We start from the raw sequence: 19461 nt of genomic DNA, 5'->3' as shown, positions 1-19461 counted from the left end.
ACAGGGTTTATGCAAATCCTCATCTACTTGCTCCTTTAGTTGGCTCTCCCACTGTAACAAGTCCCCATGCAGCCAAAGAATAAACTGCAGAAAGCCTGGCACATGGTGTATGGCATCCCTAACAAGAAGTTGTACTTCACAGAAAACCTTACTTATGGTGTAAAAGTCCCCCTCCCACCTAGAACTAATTTTAATAAAAGATTTTAGGAAGTACAGCAGCAGATAAAAACTTGTTTCACTTTTTTCTCTGTCACTCTTTCCTGAATGCTGTTATTTTGACTTGCTGGTTAGAAGGAGCCTTGTTACGCCCTATATCTGTATTTGTGAAAAAAAATCACCTTTTAGGTGGAAGCTGAAATGAATACACAATCCTTGTCCAAGCTCACCCTCAAATGGTGGATAATGGTGTTCATAACTCTGGGATGATGTAGGAAAGGCTTCTTGAGTGAAATTATAATGAAGTGAACTTGCATTATTTATTTTTTGTGCAGATCATTTTCATGGTCGGTCGTGGTTACCTTAGTCCTGACCTCAGCGAAGTGTCCAGTAACTGTCCCAAAGCCATGAAAAGACTTCTATCAGATTGCATGAAATTCAAGAGGGAGGAGAGGCCTCTGTTCCCACAGGTGAGCTGCCATCTTCCTCGACTGACAAGCACAGTAGTGGACAGCAGTGTTGACTTGTAGCACAGGAGTCTTGCGTCCATTTGTGTAAAAACTTATTTGAGATAGATTTACAATACAATGCTTGGAGAAGATTGCACTGAATTCTTAGGCCTCATGCACACTGGTCTTAAGAAAACCCTGCTTTTAAAGGCATTTGGCATTTTTTCAGCCTGTAAAAGCAACTCTATGTAAGCCTATCTGTCTATGCACACACAGGCATTTACAGGCGTATTAGAAGAGGCATGTTTTACAGGGTAAATAAAAAAAAAAAAACCTCCAAAGGTGCATTCAGGAGAGGCACTGAAGAAACGCAGAACGCTCCTAGATGCATTTAGGCGCGTTTGAGCGTTAATGCAATCCAATGGCCAGAATAAAATATTCTGGCCAGTGAAGTCCAATATTGCTCAAATACTTGATACACCTAAACACATCTATACGCATGTGCAATATATGGCTGTAGGTGTGTTTGTTTTTTTTTTTAAGCAGCTTTTCTCCTGTCAGGAGTTTTGGCATTCAGAGGGGCTAAACAAGACATTCTGTGTGCATGAGGCCTAAGGTCTTATGCACACAGATGGTGAGAGGTGGCAAATATGATCAGTGTAAAATTCTGAAACTTTATCCATACCTGGGGTATCGCGTGCAGCCTACCATACAAGTGCATGGCAGTAAACGCTGATGCTTCTGTACATTGGTATTTAACTGCACATGCCTGTACAACATGTTTCCCATACGTGGAAGGCTGGTAAACACCAATGCAAAGAGTACAGCTGGCGCTACGAGTGAATGGCTGTATGCGCCTGTACACTGGTAAATGCTGCAGCTCCTGGGCACAGGAAAACAACCACAATTTTACACTGGGCATATTTTCAGCCTCTCTTGGTTTGTGTGCATGAGGCATTAAAATGTAAGTGTATTGCCAGGTGAAGATGTTAAAGTGATTGTAAACGATCATCTTGTAAAACAACCCATTCAGTTTAAAATAGAAATGAAAGGCAAAACATTGTATTGTATAGATGTAAAAAAAAAAAAAACATTCTAAATATCTTTTTTTTTTTTTATAAGTGATCACATTCCCTCTTTTCTCAGTTGCATAAGAGCTGGGGGAGGAGAAGCAGCAGCACCCTGAGCTTGCCTATGAATGGTTGTGCAGTGGGGGGGCGTGTCAGGGCAAATCTAAATATTGGAGGAGAGCATACTGAATTCCCAGCTTAGCTAGAAAACTGACCATGGTGTGTTCTCCTTAGTGTGGTCAGTTTTTAATAGGAAAGCAAGTGGACTAGCAGGAACACAAGGGATTTCACACAGCGGAAGCACTACAAAGGGAACAGGATACTTTCTCAGACAAGTACATGGTACATATTGGGAATATGAAGTGTTGGGGTGCGTACAGTCTTTCTATCGGAGTGAATGAAGATGGCCTGCACTTACTGGGAGGGGCCTAAGAAGGAAAAGCATGCTTATCCTTGAAAGTATAGGTAAACCCTTACCAGTACCGTTCATAAATCACTTCAATATACTGTGAAAATATTCATCTGTTGTTTTTTGTTTTCTATTATCTTATTTGCCAAGGATTGCCTTGTACCGCTCTGTTCTGTGCTCCACCTTTCTCTATAAGTGTGCACATTATAGTGGTGGGTGGTATAGAAGCTGAAGGCTGTGCGCAACACTGGTAAACCCTGCAAGCCATCATGCCTCAATCTTTGTTAGTGTTCTAAGGAGAGTGGGGGTGTTATCTTCAACTCTGCTTTTCTGTGTTTGGAAGAATTTTCTACTATCAACAGCTGCTGGAAGATTCTTTCCAGATAAATTTAATCCTGGACTTTAGTCATATCCTGGACTTTTCTGCAGTCAGACAACTGTGATGGTATATTCATCCCAGATAAATACAATTCTGGAAGTTTTTCTAGTTCGCTTAAATGTACAGGTTTTTCCAGTTTTATATTGGTGTTTTCTTGAGGGATCTACAGTCAATGACATCCCTTATGTGTTCCAGTTACCGCAGGAGTTTTCTATACAGGTCAGACTAGTGGGCAAGATTTACTAAAACTAGTGCACTCAGAATCAGGTGAAGCTGTGCATGGTAGCCAATCCACTTCTAACTTCAGCTTGTTCAATAAAGCTTTGGCAATAAAACCTGGAAGCTGATTGGTTTCTATGCAGAAGTGAGCCTGATTGTGCACTCTCCAGCTTTAGTAAATAAACCCCACTATGTCTGGGGATTCCTTGCTTAGTATCAGAACCAGAACTGTGGCGGTTCATCTGATCTTATTTGTGAAGGCTCCATTGTTATATGTTCTCAGGTCCTATGCTCTGTTGAGGACCATTTCCTCTTATTCGTTAAAAATTCTTTTTACTGAAGCTGCTATACCAACTGGGATGTATGTGATGGGAATATTTTTTTCCCTTTTTAAAACCTTCTGTACCTCCCTGTATAGGTTTCCAGGTTTGGTATTGTGTTTTATCTTCCTGCTACTGATGGCGAGTTAAAGGATAAGTTCACCTTTGGGAACGTGTTACATGTTCCACCTGTTTTTTTGGGTGGAACATGTAACATGCTCCCAATGCTGAAGCCGCTGAATTGCAAATTTATTAAAAATAAAAAACAAAAAAAAAATCATGTACATAAGTATTCACAACCTTTGCTCAATACTTTGTTGAAGCACCTTTGGCACCACTTGCAGCCTCAAGTATATTTGAGTATGATGCTAGAAGCTTGGCACACTTATTTTTGGGCAGTTTCTCCCATTCTTCTTTGCTAGACCTCTCAAGCACCATCAGGTTGGATAGGGAGTGTCTGGGCACAGCCATTTTCATATTTCTCCAGAGATGTTCCATCAGGTTCAAGTCTGGGCTCTGCCAGGGCCACTCAACGATATTCACAGAGCTATCCCGTAGCCATTTTTTTGTTATCTTGGCTGTGTGCTTAGGGTCGATGTCCTGTTTGAAGATAAACCTTTGCCCCAGGCTGAGGTCCAGAGCACTCTGGAGTAAGTTTTCATTAAGGATGTCTCTACATTGCTGTATTAATCTTTCCCTCCATCCCGACTAGTCTCCCAGTTCCTGTCGCCACCACCATGCTTTACTGTAGGGATGGTATAAGCCAGTTGATGAGCGGTGCCTGGTTTCCTCCAGGCATGATGCTTGCCATTCAGACCAAAGTGTTCAATCTTTGTTTCATCAGACCAGAGAATTTTGTTTCTCATGGACTGAGTCCTTCAGGTGCCTTTTTGGCAAACTCCAGGCAGGCTGTGTGCCTTTTACCGAGGAGTGGCTTCCGTCTGGCCATTCTACCATACAGGCCTTATTGGTGGAGTGCTGCAGAGATGGTTGTTCTTCTGGAAGGTTCTCCTCTCTCCACAGAGAAATGCCGGAGCTCTGTCAGAGTGACCTTCTTGGTCACCTCCCTGACGAAGGCCCTTTTCCCTCGATCATTTAATTTGGCCGGACGGCCTGCTCTGGGAAGAGTCCTGGTGGTTCGAAACGGTGATGGTGGCCACTGTGCTCATTGGGACCTTCAATGCTGTAGAAATGTTTCTGTACCCTTCCCCAGATCTGTGCCTCAATACAATCCTGTCTCAGAGGTCTACAAACAATTCCTTGGACTTCATGGCTTGGTTTGTGCTCTGACATGCACTTTTTAGTCCAGGTTCACACTGAGCTGCGGGAATGAAGCCGTGTGAGTTCAGCTGAACTTGCACGATTTCACTCCCGCATGTCAGTCCCGATTTCAGCTGCGATTTCACAGACATCTGTGTGGGTTTCTGCACAGATGTCAATGGAAATCGCACCTCGAAATCGCAAAAAGTAGTACAGAAACTACTTTTTGAAATCGGTGCAGCGTCGCACCGATTAGGACGGTGCAATTGGTGCGATTTATCATGTCAAATCGGCGGCAATGTGAACCAGAGCTTAACTGTGGAACCTTTAGGCTCGGTTCACACTGGGACGACTTGGGATCCGACTTGTCGCCCCTCAAGTCGCCCCAAGTTGCCCCAGAAAGAGATTCACATGACAGTGAATGGGAGCGTCTTAATAGACACTACTGAAGTCGCTCCGACTTCAGAGCGTACTCCCTGTACTACTTGGATCCGACTTGGTAGGCGACCTGTACCATAGAAATCAATGGAAGTCGCCTCCAAGTCGGATCTCTCTGTAAAGTCAAGCGACTTTGCAGGCAAAAAATTTTGTTTGCCCAGGCAAACCCCTCCCTCTCAGAGCTGATTGTCCTGTGATTGGCCACAGCCGAAGTCGCCTGTCCTGGAGGCGACTTGAAGTCGCGTTGTAATTTGCTAAAGTCGCGCTGAAGTCGCGTTGAAGCCGCGTTGAAATCGCCGTGCAAAGTCGCGCTGAAGTCATGTTGCCCCTGTGTGAATCGAGCCTTATAATAGACAGGTGTGTGCCTTTCCAAATCTTGTCCAATCAGCTTAATTTACCACAGGTGGACTCCAACCAGGTTATAAAAACATCTCAAGGATGATCAGTGGAAACAGGATGCACCTAAGCTCAATTCTGAGTGTCATGACAAAGGCTGTGAATACTTATGTACATGGGATTTTTTCATTTTTTTTTTTTTTTAGTACATTTCCAAAGATTTTAACCCCACTTGACCACTAGGCACTTAAACCCCCTTAATAACCAGACCAATTTTCAGCTTTCAGTGCTCTCACATTTTGAATGACAATTACTCAGTCATGCAACACTGTACCTATATGAAATTTTTGTCCTTTTTTTCACACAAATAGAGCTTTCTTTTGGTGGTATTTAATCACCACTGGGTTCTTTATTTTTTGCGCTATAAAAGAGAAAAGACCGAAAATTCTATAAAAAATGCATTTTTTTTCGTTTCTGTTATAAACTTTTGCAAATTAGTAATTTTTCTTCATATATTTTGGCCAAAATTTATACCACTACATATCTTTGGTAAAAATAACCCAAATCGGTAAATATTATTTGGTCTTTATGAAAGTTATAGAGTCCAAAAGCTATGGTGCCAATATCTGAAAATTGATCACACCTGAATTACTGACTAAATTCTTGAGACCCTAACATGCCAGAAAAGTACAAATACCCCCAAATGACCCCTTTTTGGAAAGAAGACATTCCAAGGTATTTAGAAAGATGCATGGTGAGTTTTTTGAAATGTCATTTTTTCCCACAATTCTTTGAAAAATCAACATTTTTTTTTTTAATTTTTTTTTTTTTTCTTCCACAAAATTGTCATATTAGCAGGTTATTTCTCACACACAGCATATGCATACCACAAATTACACCCCAAAACACATTCTGCTATTACTCCTGATGTGTGAGACTTCTACACAGCGTGGCCACATACAGAGGCCCAACATGCAAGGAGCACCTTCAGGCGTTCTGGAGCACCCAGGCCAATTCTGACATTTCTCTCCTACATGCAAAAATCATAATTTATTTGCTAGAAAATTACATAGAACCCCAAAACATATATGTTTTTTTTTTAGCAAAGACCCTAGAGAGTACAATGGCGGTCGTTGCAACTATTTATCTTGCACGGTATTTGCGCAGCAATTTTTTGACCGTGTTTCTTTTGGAAAAAAAAAAAAGTTTTGTGCTTTAAAAAAAAAACAAAACAGTAAAGTTAGCCCAATGTTTTTGCATAATGTGAAAGATGAAGTTATGCTGAGTAAATACCCAACATGTCACCCTTTAAAATTGTACACGCTCGTGAAATGGCGCCAAACTTTGCTACTTAAAAATCCCTATAGGCGACGCTTTTAAAAATTTTTACTGTTTACATGTTTTGAGTTACAGAGGAGGTCTAGGGCCAAAATTATTGCTCTTGCTCTACTGATCGCAGCGATACCTCACATGTGTGGTTTGAACACCGTTTTCATATGTGGGCGGGACGTACGTATGCGTTCGCTTCTGCATGCAAGCACACGAGGACAGGGGCACTTTCAATTTTTTTTTTTTTTTTTTTTTATTCATTTTACTTTATTTTAGTTTGACACTTTTTTCCAAAAAATACATTTTTTTGATCACTTTTATTCCTAGTACAAGGATTGTAAACATCCCTTGTAAAAGGAATATGGCATGACAGGTCTTCTTTACAGTGAGATATGGGGTGAATAAGACCCCACATCTCACCTCTATGCTGGGAAGCCTGAAATAAAAAAAAAAAAGATCCTGGCTTCGATCGTAGCGGTGAGTCGGTAGAAGCACCGGAGGGCGGCGGGGGGGGGGGACGTCCCCTCTCACCTCCCGTAAGAACGATCAAGCAGTGGAACAGCCGCTATGATCGATCATATGGTGTAGGGAATTGCCGGCAGAAAAAGCTGATATCTGAATGATTCCTGTAGCTGCAGGCATCATTCAGATATCCCTGCACAAAGTCAAGGATGTCGTATGACTGCGGGCGGGAAGTGGTTTAAAACGCTTTTTTTTTTTTTTTTAACACAAAGTTGTCTATTTATACAATATTTCTAACACATAGCATGTACACATACCAAAAATGACAAAATAGATTCTCCTACTCCTTCTGAGTAAGGCGATACCACATGTGTGAGACTTCCACAGCCTGGCCACATACAGAGGCCGAATCCAGCCGAGCATGGCAGAGTATGGTAAGGTATTGCAGGGTATCACCTAGTATGGCTGGGTAATTGCAGAGTATGGCTGGGTAATTGCAGAGTAGTGCAGGGTATTAGAATATGGCTGAGCATGGATGGCTGGATGTGACTGCATTTGTCACAGAGCAGCACTGTGGGCACTACAGATCCAGCCCACAGCGCTGCTGCCATCCGATCTCTTCCCCCTCTCCTCTCACACTGTACCAACGGTACACAGAGGGGAGAGAGGAACCGGCATCATGACATGACACCGGTTTGTTTACATGTGATCGCTCCGTCATTTGACAGAGCGATCACGTGGTAAACGGCCGCGATCAGCGGCCGTTTACCGTGATGCGGATGTTCTCGGGTGTGCACCCCAGGGGGCGTGCGAGAGTGGGATTCTGGGAGGACGTCACTGTACGCCCTCCCGGAGTTAAGCAACCGCCCTGTAGCTGTCATTTGACTTTGGGCCGGTTGCTAAGTGGTTAAACAAACTTCTTTCACGTTGTCATTATGGGGTATTATTTGTAGAATTTTGAGGAAAATAATGAATTTAATCCATTTTGGAATAACATAACATAACACAAAATGTGGAAAAAGTGAAGCAATGTGAATACTTTCCGGATGCACTGTATGGAATCGCAGATATATTGCCAGGTCTGCAGTAGACCGGCATGGCACCAACGAGCTTCTGATCGCTGGTGCAATGCTTTACAGACTCCAAAAGGAAAAAATAATAAATTCACATATTTTTTTACCTGCAATAAAATGTTAATTTTTTTTTTCTTAAAGGTGAACTCATCCTTTAACTACTTCCCACCTGGCCACTGCACATAAATGGCTGGGTGGTCCTTTCCTCGTTCTGAGTGGACGTTCAGGAACGTCCCTCAGAACGAGTGCTCGCTGCGGCTCGATCCTGTGATCATTCTGATCACAGGATCCAGCTGAGCAGAGATCGGGATATGGGTGCTGTGATTGGCCTTCCCGATCACCTGACAGTTGTGTCCAACCACAGCCGTCACAATGTAAACAGAGACGCGTGTCTCTGTGACAGGTCTCCCCGCCAAGCTCAGTGCGGGGGGTGGAGAGGGGCAATCTGCAGATCTGTGACAGCTCTCTGTGTGAGGATGATTTTACACAGAGAGCTGTTACAGATCACCCCACAAAGTACACCAAGCACCACTGATATATGTAGCAATAGTCCGAAATCAGAATGAAGCAAAACTAGATTCTCACCGCACTGGTAGATCCACACCAGGTGTAAACTTGGTTGTCTCCGAGAATAAAGAGCCCCAGGTGCTGGCTAATGCTGATTCATGTTGAAAGTAGATGACAAAATCCGGACAGCCGCACTCCAGGTAGATATAATTTAAAGACCATTTATTGTAAATTTTAAAAGCATATGGCATACAAGACACTGTGGCAGAGGGTACAGGCAATCATCTAACGCGTTTCGCACTTATGCTAAGTGCTTACTCATAGCTCATAGCTAATGCAATTTTGATCTCCCTTAGGCTGTGATTGAGGATGGGAGCCCTCCTTTTTTGATTGTTTTTCTGGGGACTGTGTGTTTCTTTCATTAGGCAATATACGCTGGCAAAAGCTTCCCTGGGAACCCCCCCCCATGTGTATCCATATAACCTGCCCATTCTGTGAAGCTCCAGTGTTTTCCCTAGTGTCCTTAGGTGATGGACCCTTCTGTTTTTTTGTGTTTTCACCAGAATTCCTCTTTTGACTGACACTTCTATCATGATCTAACTGCTTTTTGCCTTAGCGCTCACTAGCAGTTTATGATTTGGTTACGTTCAGTGTATACCATGGGAACAGTACCCAGACCTCACAGCAGCAGGGTCGACCTGTAATGTCTGCTTTTGGCACAGGATCCTATGTTTGCTTATCTTGGCACAATGCAATGAGTGTAGTTAGTGACAGGATGCTATAAAGCAGCAATCCCCAATATTTTTGGAACCAGGGACTGGTTTCATGGCAGCCAATTTTCCCAGGGTTGGTGGACGGGTCAGGGGATGGGATATTCAGAGTCTGTCCTCAGCCCCCCTTCACACCACAAACCCCCTTTACAGCACAGTCCCCTCTTTGTATCAGTGTCCCCAGTTCCCCTTAACATCACAGCCCTCCTTTACACTACAGTGCCCCTTTACAATCATATACTGGGGACTGCTCTGTAAAAGAAGCACTGTGATGTAAAGGGGACTACTCTGTAATGGGGGCGCTGTAATGTAAGGAGGGAGTTGTGATACAGTAAGAGGGACACTGTAATATAAAGGGGACTACACTGTAAGGGGAACTGTAATGATTAGAGTGCCCCTTTTACAGTGCAGTCCTCTTTATATTACAGTGCCCCTAGCAATCACAGCCTCCTCCATCACAGTGCCCCTGCAGTTTACCCCCCCTTTTCCTCTCTCCCTATTCTAAACTCTGCCTCCAATGCTTAGGACTCCTACCTTTAGGCAGGGCAGGGGCTGTGATCAGTCCGTGTGTGTCCTCTCCTGGCTCCCCCGCCCGGCTGACGAGGTCATACTATCAGCAGGGGCGGGAGGAGCTTTCCATTCCAATCTGCAGCTCCTCCGGGCGGACGGAGGAAGTGGGAGAGGACACATGGGCATGGCTGCACAGCAGGTGATGAGCGGCGACCATGGTCTGTGATAGCCCAGTGCAGATGGCAGCGCCGCTGACTTCCTGCTGTTCCGCCCAATCATCAACAGGCCGCAGACCAGCGTTGGGCCATTCCTATAGAGCCCTGAAGGTACCTTCGGGGTATGCCCACTATGACAGGCATGGCCTGGACCCTGAATGGGACCAGCAATGTGGACAAAGTTTTCATGTCCTTTTTTAACCACTTTAGCCCCGGAAGATTTTACCCCCTTAACCACTTGAGATCCGCGCTATAGCTGAATGACGGCTACAGCACAGACCTGCTTTGCCGGGACGACGTCCATTGACGTCGTCCCGTGCACGAGCGGCCTGTGCGCCCCCTGCTCTGTGATCAGCGAGTCTGAGACTTGCCTGATCGGAGTAAGGGGTCGATCTCGACCCTTTAACACGTGATCAGCTGTCAGCCAATGACAGCTGATCATGTGATGTCAACAGAGCCGGTAATCGGCTATTTTTTCTCCTCGCACTGACAGCGTGAGGAGGGAAAAAAGGCCGATCACCAGCGGCTGTGAGAGGGACATCCGTCCCGATCACGGCGAGCTGCTGCATATCCTCATTACTCACCTGTGCCCCCTGCCAGTGCCATCTAGCAGTAGGTACCAGTGCCACCTATCAGTGCCCACAATCAGTGCTGCACATCAGTGTCACCAGTGCCCATAAGTGCCTATCAGTGGTACCTATCAGAGCCGCCTTATCTGTGTCTATCAGTGCCGCCTTAACTGTGCCTATCCGTGCCCACCGGTGCCGCCTCATCAGCGCATATCAATGAAGGAGAAAAATTACCTGTTTGCTAAATTTTATAACAAACTATGAAACATGATTTTTTTTTTTTTTTTTTGTTTTGTTTTAATTTTCCATCTTTTTTTGTTTAGCAAAAAATAAAAATCCCAGCTGTGATTAAATACCACCAAAAGAAAACTCTATTTGTGGGGAAAAAATGATAATAATTTCATTTGGGTACAGTGTTGTATAACCGCACAATTGTCATTCAAAGTGCGTCAGCGCTGAAAATTGGTCTGGACAGGAGGGGGGTTTAAGTGCCCAGTAAGCAAGTGGTTAATGACCAGAGCATTTTTTGCGATACAGCACTGCATCGCTTTAACTGACAATTGCACGGTTGTGCAACGCTGTACCCAAACAAAATTTACGTCCTTTTTTTCCCACAAATAGAGCTTTCTTTTGGTGGTATTTGATCCCCTCTGCGGTTTTTATTTTTTGCACTATAAAAAAAAAGACCGACAATTTTTAGTAGAAAGTTATTGAGTTAGAATGGCTGACAATTTTTATTACTTCAGAAAGTGAAGGAAAATCTCCCCAATAGTGTCGTGGGCAGAAGCAAGAAACTTACAGAAGTGTTACCTTTTTCCCAGTCTATTCAAAGCTAAAGAAAAATCTGCATTGAAGTTCAGCTTTTATGAATAAGATATTTCCAATGTTATTTAAAACATTTTCTGGTGTCATCATTGAAACAGCCTATGCCTTTGTATTATGGACTGATTTTTTTTATTATTTGCTTTTCAGATCCTTTCCTCTATTGAGCTGCTCCAGCGTGCGCTCCCCAAGATTGAGCGCAGCGCATCTGAACCATCTCTGCATCGGGCGGTGAACTCTGAGGACCTCAATCCCTTTCTGATTAACACTTTCCGCCTTCTTCCCCACTGACGGGAGAGCACTTTGTGTAAACAGTATCACTTTTCTATTTCCGGATTGTCTTCAATGAATCTGGCCTCTGTATTCCAACGTTCAACATTGGGCTCATGTGGTTTCTCTTCTTGATGCAACTTTACACTCCCTGTTGAATGTTCAACTCTCTGTCCTTTTCTGTGCCCCTGCAAATTAAAACCACTTTTATGAAGTTGATTTGCCTCCTCCCCCCTACTCAGGCACGGTCAGCCTGAAGACCTCTTCCCAGTCTTCCAGTTCATTCAATTCCTTGCACGAGATCCTCTGTAGCTGAATATAAGGAAAAAACTGAGCTGTTTTATCTGTTTGTCACAAAGATGTGATCACCCTGAGGCGCTTTCTTAATCTCTTATCATGTGACTGCAAGTTTTTGGCCATTTAAATTACAACTCCTAGTCTTTAGTGACACTGTGGTATGTGCGGAAACTGCGCATTCCAAATTATGTTGGGAGGTAAAACGTGGAGCTTTGCATGACATCAGGGGACACCTGTGCCTTCCAGCAATTGAAGAAAAAAAGAGTAACTCCATCCTGAAACGGTAAAATTGACATTTTCCGGTAACAAGTTAAGAATGATGCAGCCCCATTCATTTTTATTCTGTATCAAAACAGAAGTGGTAATCTGACTTAAGAATCAATTTTACTCTTGTGATTGATTTTAAGATCTTGAAGACAAAAACCATCATCGGTCTTTGAAGATATTTATTGGCTAGCTGAAGACGTGCCTGATGTTGATTTAAATCTCCAGCAACTTATTTTTTTCAATGAATTGGAGAGTTTTTCTTTACAACTGATCATGGAAACTTTAGAGCAGGAACAGAAACCTGTAGCTGTCTAAAACTAAAAGTTTTGGTTTGCCCATACTAAGATTCACAGTTCTTCAACAGCTAGAGAGTATGGATCTATCAAATATGTTGTATACCATCAGCCTTTTCCTGCTGCACTGTCTTCTCAGGTGAGAATCTTTGTCTGGGACAAGACAGTTAAATTAAAGTGATGCTTGAGAAACTGTTGGGTGAGGGAATATACAAATCTTAATTGCATTTGAATATAAGGATGTATAATATATATAGTTTTAAATAAAATATGTTTGGTGTAAAAAAAAAAATAAAAAATGGCCTCCTGTCTTTTTAAAGAATATTTTTTTTTAACTACACTTTGAGGGACAGAGAATGTCTTTTACCTTAGGGCTATACTGCCATCTACAGGAGGAGTGAACATGGGCAAACAAAAAACTTTAGGGCAGCCCAGGATAACTCCTACTACCAGCATGCCTCAGTTTTATTGCTAGTATTCCACGAGGAGGAACATCTTTTATTTTCAGCTTTACTGTGTAATAGACTAACCATTTTTTGCTAGCACCTTTCTTTTTACTTGTCAAGATTTTTTAATTCAGTTAAGAATCTTCTCTACACTGCTGATAGAACTTGTATTTCCTTTTGCAGCTATCCTCTAGGACCATCACCAGCCAGGCTTTGTGGAATGCAGTGTTCAGACCAAGCTAATTGGGTCATTGTGTGTTTAATGTAGGGCACTTCCCAGACTCTGTTCTTGTTAAAATTTAGTCATGGTGCTTGTTCCATGTCCATAACTGCTGGCATTGCCCCGCTGCTTCCCCTGTCTCTAAAGACTCACTTCACCAGTCAGCTAAGCATGTGGAGCTGCCTCACATATTGTGTATAGGTCATTAGGCTGCATTAAACTTCCTTGTTTTCTGTTGGTTTCTACCACAGAAGGAGTTACTCTTTAAGACTGGGTGCTGATGTCATCCCCTGGGAGGAGTGTCACATGTGCTGTGCACACTGTTCCGCCATTCAGTTTTAAGGAAGCATCTCCTGGTATGCAAAGAGCCATATGGAACTTTGATCCATTCTTGCTGCATGCCAATGGTGACTTTTGCTACCAGCTATCTGGGTTTCTTGAGTACCTGAGCCCTTGTATCCTAAATCTTACTGCCACATTGTTGCAGCACATCTGATTCTAGACACTGGGGGTGATGGGGACAATCACGCTGTACGGAGTGCCCCCAGCTTGCACTCTAGGCTTTGTGGCTGCATGCAACGTGGCCAGTGATGTCGAGTGTGCACGGCTCCTGTTCCATCTTGAATGAGGTAAACACCTCATTCAAGAAGGATATGGAGCCAGCCCCACTCAAAGCTAATGAAGATTCCGAAGATATGATGATCTCTGAACTTTACAATAGTACAAGACTGCATGGCCCAAATCACCCAGGTATTTACTGGCTCTGACTGCAGAGGCCTTGAATTTCACTCCTGTGCTTGCTCCCCTTGATTCTGCATCTGATCTACCTATGGCTTCTGAGACGACATCTGTTGAGATTCTGAGTTGCTCTAGTCTTTATCTGGCAAGCTTGCCTCCAGAAAATTGCAGTCCTTTGCCATTACTCCCAAATTAAAAGAGGCTGTTTTAGATCCTATTGATGCAGCGCACACCACTCTGAAACTAGGAGACAAGTCTGTTGTTTCTACCTCAATCCCTTTCTGATTAACACTTTCCGCCTTCTTCCCCACTGAGGGAAGAGCATTCTGTGTAAACAGTTTATCACTTTTCTATTTCCGGATTGTCGTCTATGAATCTGGCCTCTCTATTCCAACGTTCAACATTGGGCTCATGTTGTTTCTCTTCTTGATGCAACTTTTGACCCCATACTGAGTCGACGCCTTGCTGAGGAAGTCAAAGCCCTGACTACACGCGTCTAGGGGGCGGAGCTTAAGCACTGACATTACACCGCGGCCATCTTGAAAATTGGATGTTTGCCATGCCTTCCAGTTTGCACAAGCTGATTGTACTTCACTTAATAATATTGTATATATATATTAATTTACCTTTTTGCTATTAAATCCTTTGGAAAAGGAGAGCACTAGATGTTGCCTTTCTTTTACATATAACATTAATTGGGCAAGACGATCTGGCTTCTTGGAACCTTATTGAGGAGCCATTCATCTAACGAAGTCTGTGATCCTTAAGTTTGCCAGGTGTCATCATTTCCCCAGAGGTGATAACTGCTGATTTTTCTCTGAGGTGAGCAGCCTGTGAAACTGGTGGTGAAGAGCGCACTCATCCTTGTTTGCACTGTTTGGTGAATTGATTTATGGCAGGATGTTCATCAATCTAGCATTATTCACATTAACTTTTGTTATAAGATTTTTCACATTAATAGTTTTGTACACATTTAATAGCGTAATATCAATTTGTATGATATTATTGCTTTTCACTTAGTATAATGTTTACGGATTAGTCATATTATAAGATATTTAGTAGCGCAGCACTGTTTGTTGGCACATATTTTTTGTAGGGAGAAGTGAAATCACTTTAAGTGATGGCAGCTACTTTAGTATTTATAATTCTCACAGTGAATTGCGCTGATTATTTTTTTTCAAAAGCCTATAATAATTCCTACCTGTAGGTACAGTAAATATATCCTAAACGTGCATTGTTTATAAGATTATTTGCTTTAGTAGCAGCTGGTGAAGTCTCCGGCACATGCACTCTGAATGGACAGCATGCCATCCATTGAGTAAGCTGTGCCATAGCTGTAACTAGTGCAGGAATGACCTCATCGCTGCTTGTCCATTCAAATAGCCAGAGCCTGCAAACCCTGAAGGAAGACAGGTTGAAGATGGAAGCGGTGACAGCACACTGTGGATGACTTTATTTTAAGGCAGGGGTGTCCAAACTTTTTTCAAAGAGGGCCAGATTTGATGAAGTGAACATGCGTGAGGGCCGACCATTTTGCCTGACATTCTTTAAACCAGTAAAATTCGGTCTTCGTGTGTTCGTCCGAGCACTAATACGCTGCCCAACAAGAATTCCCTTTGTGGCTGTGTGTGATGGAGATGAGCTTGGGCGTGTTATTTGGATATTGCTTATTTATCGGCTTATAACGCGCTTTCACTTTAAAAAGGAAGTTTCAGGAAAAAATCTTAAATTTGAAATAAAGAACTGTGAAGCAAAATAAGGGTTAGTGCCCATCAATGCAGCCTAATCAGTGCCCATCTGCAGCCTCGCAAGTGCCATGAACGCAGCACCCCCCCGTTGCCATGAACGCAGCACCCCCCCGTTGCCATGAACGCAGCACCCCCCCGTTGCCATGAACGCAGCACCCCCCCGTTGCCATGAACGCAGCACCCCCCCGTTGCCATGAACGCAGCACCCCCCCGTTGCCATGCATGCAGCACCCCCATTGCCATGAATGCAGACTCACCATTGCCATCAGTGCAGCCTGATTCATGCCCATTTGCAGCCTTGGAGGAGACAGGGTTGGGGCGGGACGAGCGCCAACAGACATACATGAGAAACTCCTGTTTTCGCGGCGGCCTCTTTAATAGAAAGCGCCACCTCCTATGATGGACAGAACAGTCATCCAATGGCAGCGCAGGAGATGAGACTTTCTTTTACAGAGGCCGCCGTGTAAGCAGGAAAATACTCCTGTATGAACAGCACTCGTCCCGCCCCCTCCCCGTCCCCTCCAAGGAAGCCTGCATATATATCTTGTGTGGCTCGGGGATTCATTGGGGACCACAAAAGATTTACATGTCAAAATTACCGCGGGCCGGACTTTGGAAATGCCTGTTTTAAGGTAAGTCTGTCATAATGTGCTAGCATGTGCAGGTGCCCAATTTTTTTTTTTTTACCCTTTCTAGAGCACTATTTTTGCCCACATCCCTTGCTCTTCACACTATTTTGTCTGTGACCTTAATTTGCCAAACTTTGGCCCACTAGTCAGTCCCTTAAGAGGTCTTAGAACTTCTGTGGTTAATATAATTGGTTATAAAACATCTGGCACAATTTGTTGTAGCTACAGTTGGGATTGGCTGCTGAAGGCTCCCCGTTTCTCCTCCCACATGCGCATCCTTTACGTGCACCTGCAGAGAAAGCTTAATTTAAATTGCCGGACTGCGATATCTACATCTAAGAAGTGTTTGAACCGCATGGCCTTTAAGTGATAACATATCTTTGCATCTTGTTTTGTTTTGATTCCATTTTCAGGGACACTACTGGTGGCAAACGTACCCAACTTCCTCAGTAGCCAAAAGGGAGCAGCCACCCGATCTTGAATTTTAAAAGCATTGATTGTCTTTGAGCTTAGAAATCTACCAGGTTTGTTATTGCCTTTATAGCTTTGGTGAACATTAGGATGCTTACCTATATGTCCAACTTTCCAGTACATCAATGTTTTCTACACTTTGCTGTGGAGCAGTTGATAGCCATGCACTTTGGCCTCTTGTCTGCACCTCGGGGGTTCACCATGGTTCTGGCCCCAGTATTAGCCCGTTGCATCTCGATTGTTGGGTTCTTAGATAACTTGCTCTTGAGACGCAGTCTGTGCAGGCTCTGCCAAACTTTGAGTGGTTCAGATGGACCCTGCACCTTCAGAAATTTGTCATTAGAACAAACTCCTCTTTTGGAGTATCCTGGTCTAGTCCTGGACATAGCACAGGCTTGGGTGTTCCTTCCACAAGATAAGATTTAGACTCTTGAACTCAAGATTTGAGCTCTGCAGTCCATGTTTCATTTTACTATCTGATTCTGCATTAGAGTGTTGGGTCTGAAGGTAGTTTCCTTTGTCGCAGTCCTTTTTTTTCCCCAGTTTTACTACAGTGTCTCAGTCTTTTTTTGCCCAGTTTTACTACAGACCTCTACAATGCAACATTCAGTCCTGTCCCTGGACAGAGCGATTCATTCATCACTGAGGACCGGGTATGTACTTGTCTGGTGGTTTAGAAAACTACATCTCGTACTGGTAAAGTTCTTTCCTCCAATCTTATGGAAGATCCTCACAACAGATGCCAGCCTCCTGGGCACTCTGTTGGTGTAGGGAACTTTGCTGTCAGAGGAGTCTTGTCTTGATCGACATTATGAAACTTGAAGCTATCTGGCTGATGGTGCTGGACCATCCTGCTGGAAGGTCATCTGATCCAGATTCATTTGGATCACACCATAGTGATGACATACATCAACCATCAAGGACAATAGAAATGTTGCCGTGGCAAGAAAGTTAGATCTCATGCATCACAGAACATCCTTCCTATCCATGGTGAAAGGGTTATGCTGCCACCTCCAGGTGATTGGACACAGGCAAAAAAACGAAATCCCCTCCCCATTAGGCAAGGCTTCAATTTCTTGGTAGTGTCTTTTTTTTGGAGACCGATTGCTTCACCTTCCTTGCTGTGTGTCTATGTGTAAGGCATCACGCATATATTGTTCAACCACTTAGGACTCTCCGGGATCTCAATTTGTTACTTTCTGTATTGCAGAAATCTCCTTTTTTTTAACCCATCTGGTATATTCCTTTAGTCCTTTTGACTCTGAAGCCTATTTTTCTAGTTGCCCCTACTTTGGCTTGTAGAGTTTTGTAATTGGCTTCTCTTTCCTGTAAGGAATTATTTCTAGTGCTCCACTGTGACAGGGTAGTTAGTTCTATGGCCTCAGCCATCTTTTTTTTTTTTTTTTCTTTTTTTTTTTTACTTAAAGTGGATGTAAACCCTCACATATACCCAGTGAAGTGAACAGCCTCAGATGATACACAGGGATGAAACACATCTCCATATATATATTATAATCTATCGTCTTCAACTGTATACATCCTTTTAAAAAGTGTTCTTTGTGTTAGCAGATTTTCTCTTCCTGGTTAAGACTGCAGAGAAGCCTGGGCATACAGCCAAGACAGCTGACTGGAGGAAAGGCAAACACCCTCTCTACTCATGGGTAGAGACTTTCAGCTCCATTGGTTGTATAGTTCAGGGCTCTGCTAATCTATTTATAGCATCCTCCCCAACACAAAACTCAGGCTGCTTTTATCATATGTGATGAAGAACTTGTCAGGCTGATAACTGAAGAACACAGCAAGAGGCAGCTATGGGACATAGTGCTTTGAAGAGCGATAAGAAAACACTGCAGATATATGTGCCCAGCTCAAATTTAGTGAATCGAGTTTACATTGACTTTAAAGTAGTTTCTTCAGCCCATCTCATGCAGGACATTTTGTTGCCATCTTTCTTTCCTAAGCCACAGACACCGAGGTACAAGGCTTTTCACACTTGGGTGTGGTTTTTGCTATAAGGTGTTACTCGATTCACACTAATGCATTTTTTGATGCATTTTGCAGAAATGCAGGGACATTTTTTTAACATGGGTTCCTATGAAACATGTTCATATCGATGCATTTTTGTGCCTCTGCGTTTTTGGAAAGGATCGGGGACTTTTTTTCCCCGCAAAATGCAGCGTTTTGCATGCAATAGAATTTAATGGACCCGTATCCCAAATGCAAGTAATGCGTTTTTGCCGTGATTTTGACATAATTTGCGTTTTTTTTTGTTTTTTTTTTGTTTTTTTTTTGTTTTTTTTTTGTTTTTTTTTTGTTTTTTTTTGTTTTTTTTTTGTTTTTTTTTTGTTTTTTTTTTACACTGTATGTAGCTGGTTGCTAAGGAGGGGGCCGGGAAGCCAATGAGTCATAAGCTGTCAGTGGGCTTCCCGCTCAATGTAAAAAAAATAAAATAAAATGCCAGCTAAAAAAAAAATTGTGAAAAAAAAAAAACAGCATGAGGTCCCCCCAGGTCCATACTAGGCCCTTGGGCCATGCCCCTTGTGATGTCACGGACCCATCATGCCCCGGGTGGTGATGTCACAAGGGGGCGTGGCCTCTGATTAACATAATCCAATTACCACGCACCCATCGTTATTTAAGAAATGCAGGACATTGGCGCCGATAGATCAGCAGGACGCAGCATCGGAGGAGGGCCGTCAGCTGGATCGGCGGCAGAGGAAGAACAAGACCGGACAAATAAGACAGAAGAAGAAGCAGGGGGAGAAGGAGAAGACAGGAGGATGAAGATG

At 43.3% G+C, this 19461-nt stretch overlaps 1 protein-coding gene across 2 annotated transcripts in view; it reads left to right on the top strand.

Moving 5' to 3' along the window:
• ARAF (A-Raf proto-oncogene, serine/threonine kinase) overlaps window positions 1–12525 on the top strand; it is an 84942-nt gene extending 72417 nt beyond the window's left edge. For both annotated transcript variants that reach the window (XM_073599893.1, XM_073599894.1), the window contains 2 exons: window positions 492–626; window positions 11444–12525. In XM_073599893.1, the coding sequence (XP_073455994.1) occupies window positions 492–626; window positions 11444–11584 (276 nt within the window). In that variant the 3' untranslated portion in view covers window positions 11585–12525. The remainder of the gene's footprint in view (window positions 1–491; window positions 627–11443) is intronic.
• The last annotated feature ends 6936 nt before the right edge of the window (window positions 12526–19461 follow it).

The sequence above is a fragment of the Aquarana catesbeiana genome, linkage group LG09 (genome assembly GCF_042186555.1).
Source record: "Aquarana catesbeiana isolate 2022-GZ linkage group LG09, ASM4218655v1, whole genome shotgun sequence".
Classification (NCBI taxonomy): Eukaryota; Metazoa; Chordata; class Amphibia; order Anura; family Ranidae; genus Aquarana; species Aquarana catesbeiana.
The sequence above is the reverse complement of the archived record's forward strand: the minus strand, read 5'-3'. Positions and strand labels throughout refer to the sequence as shown.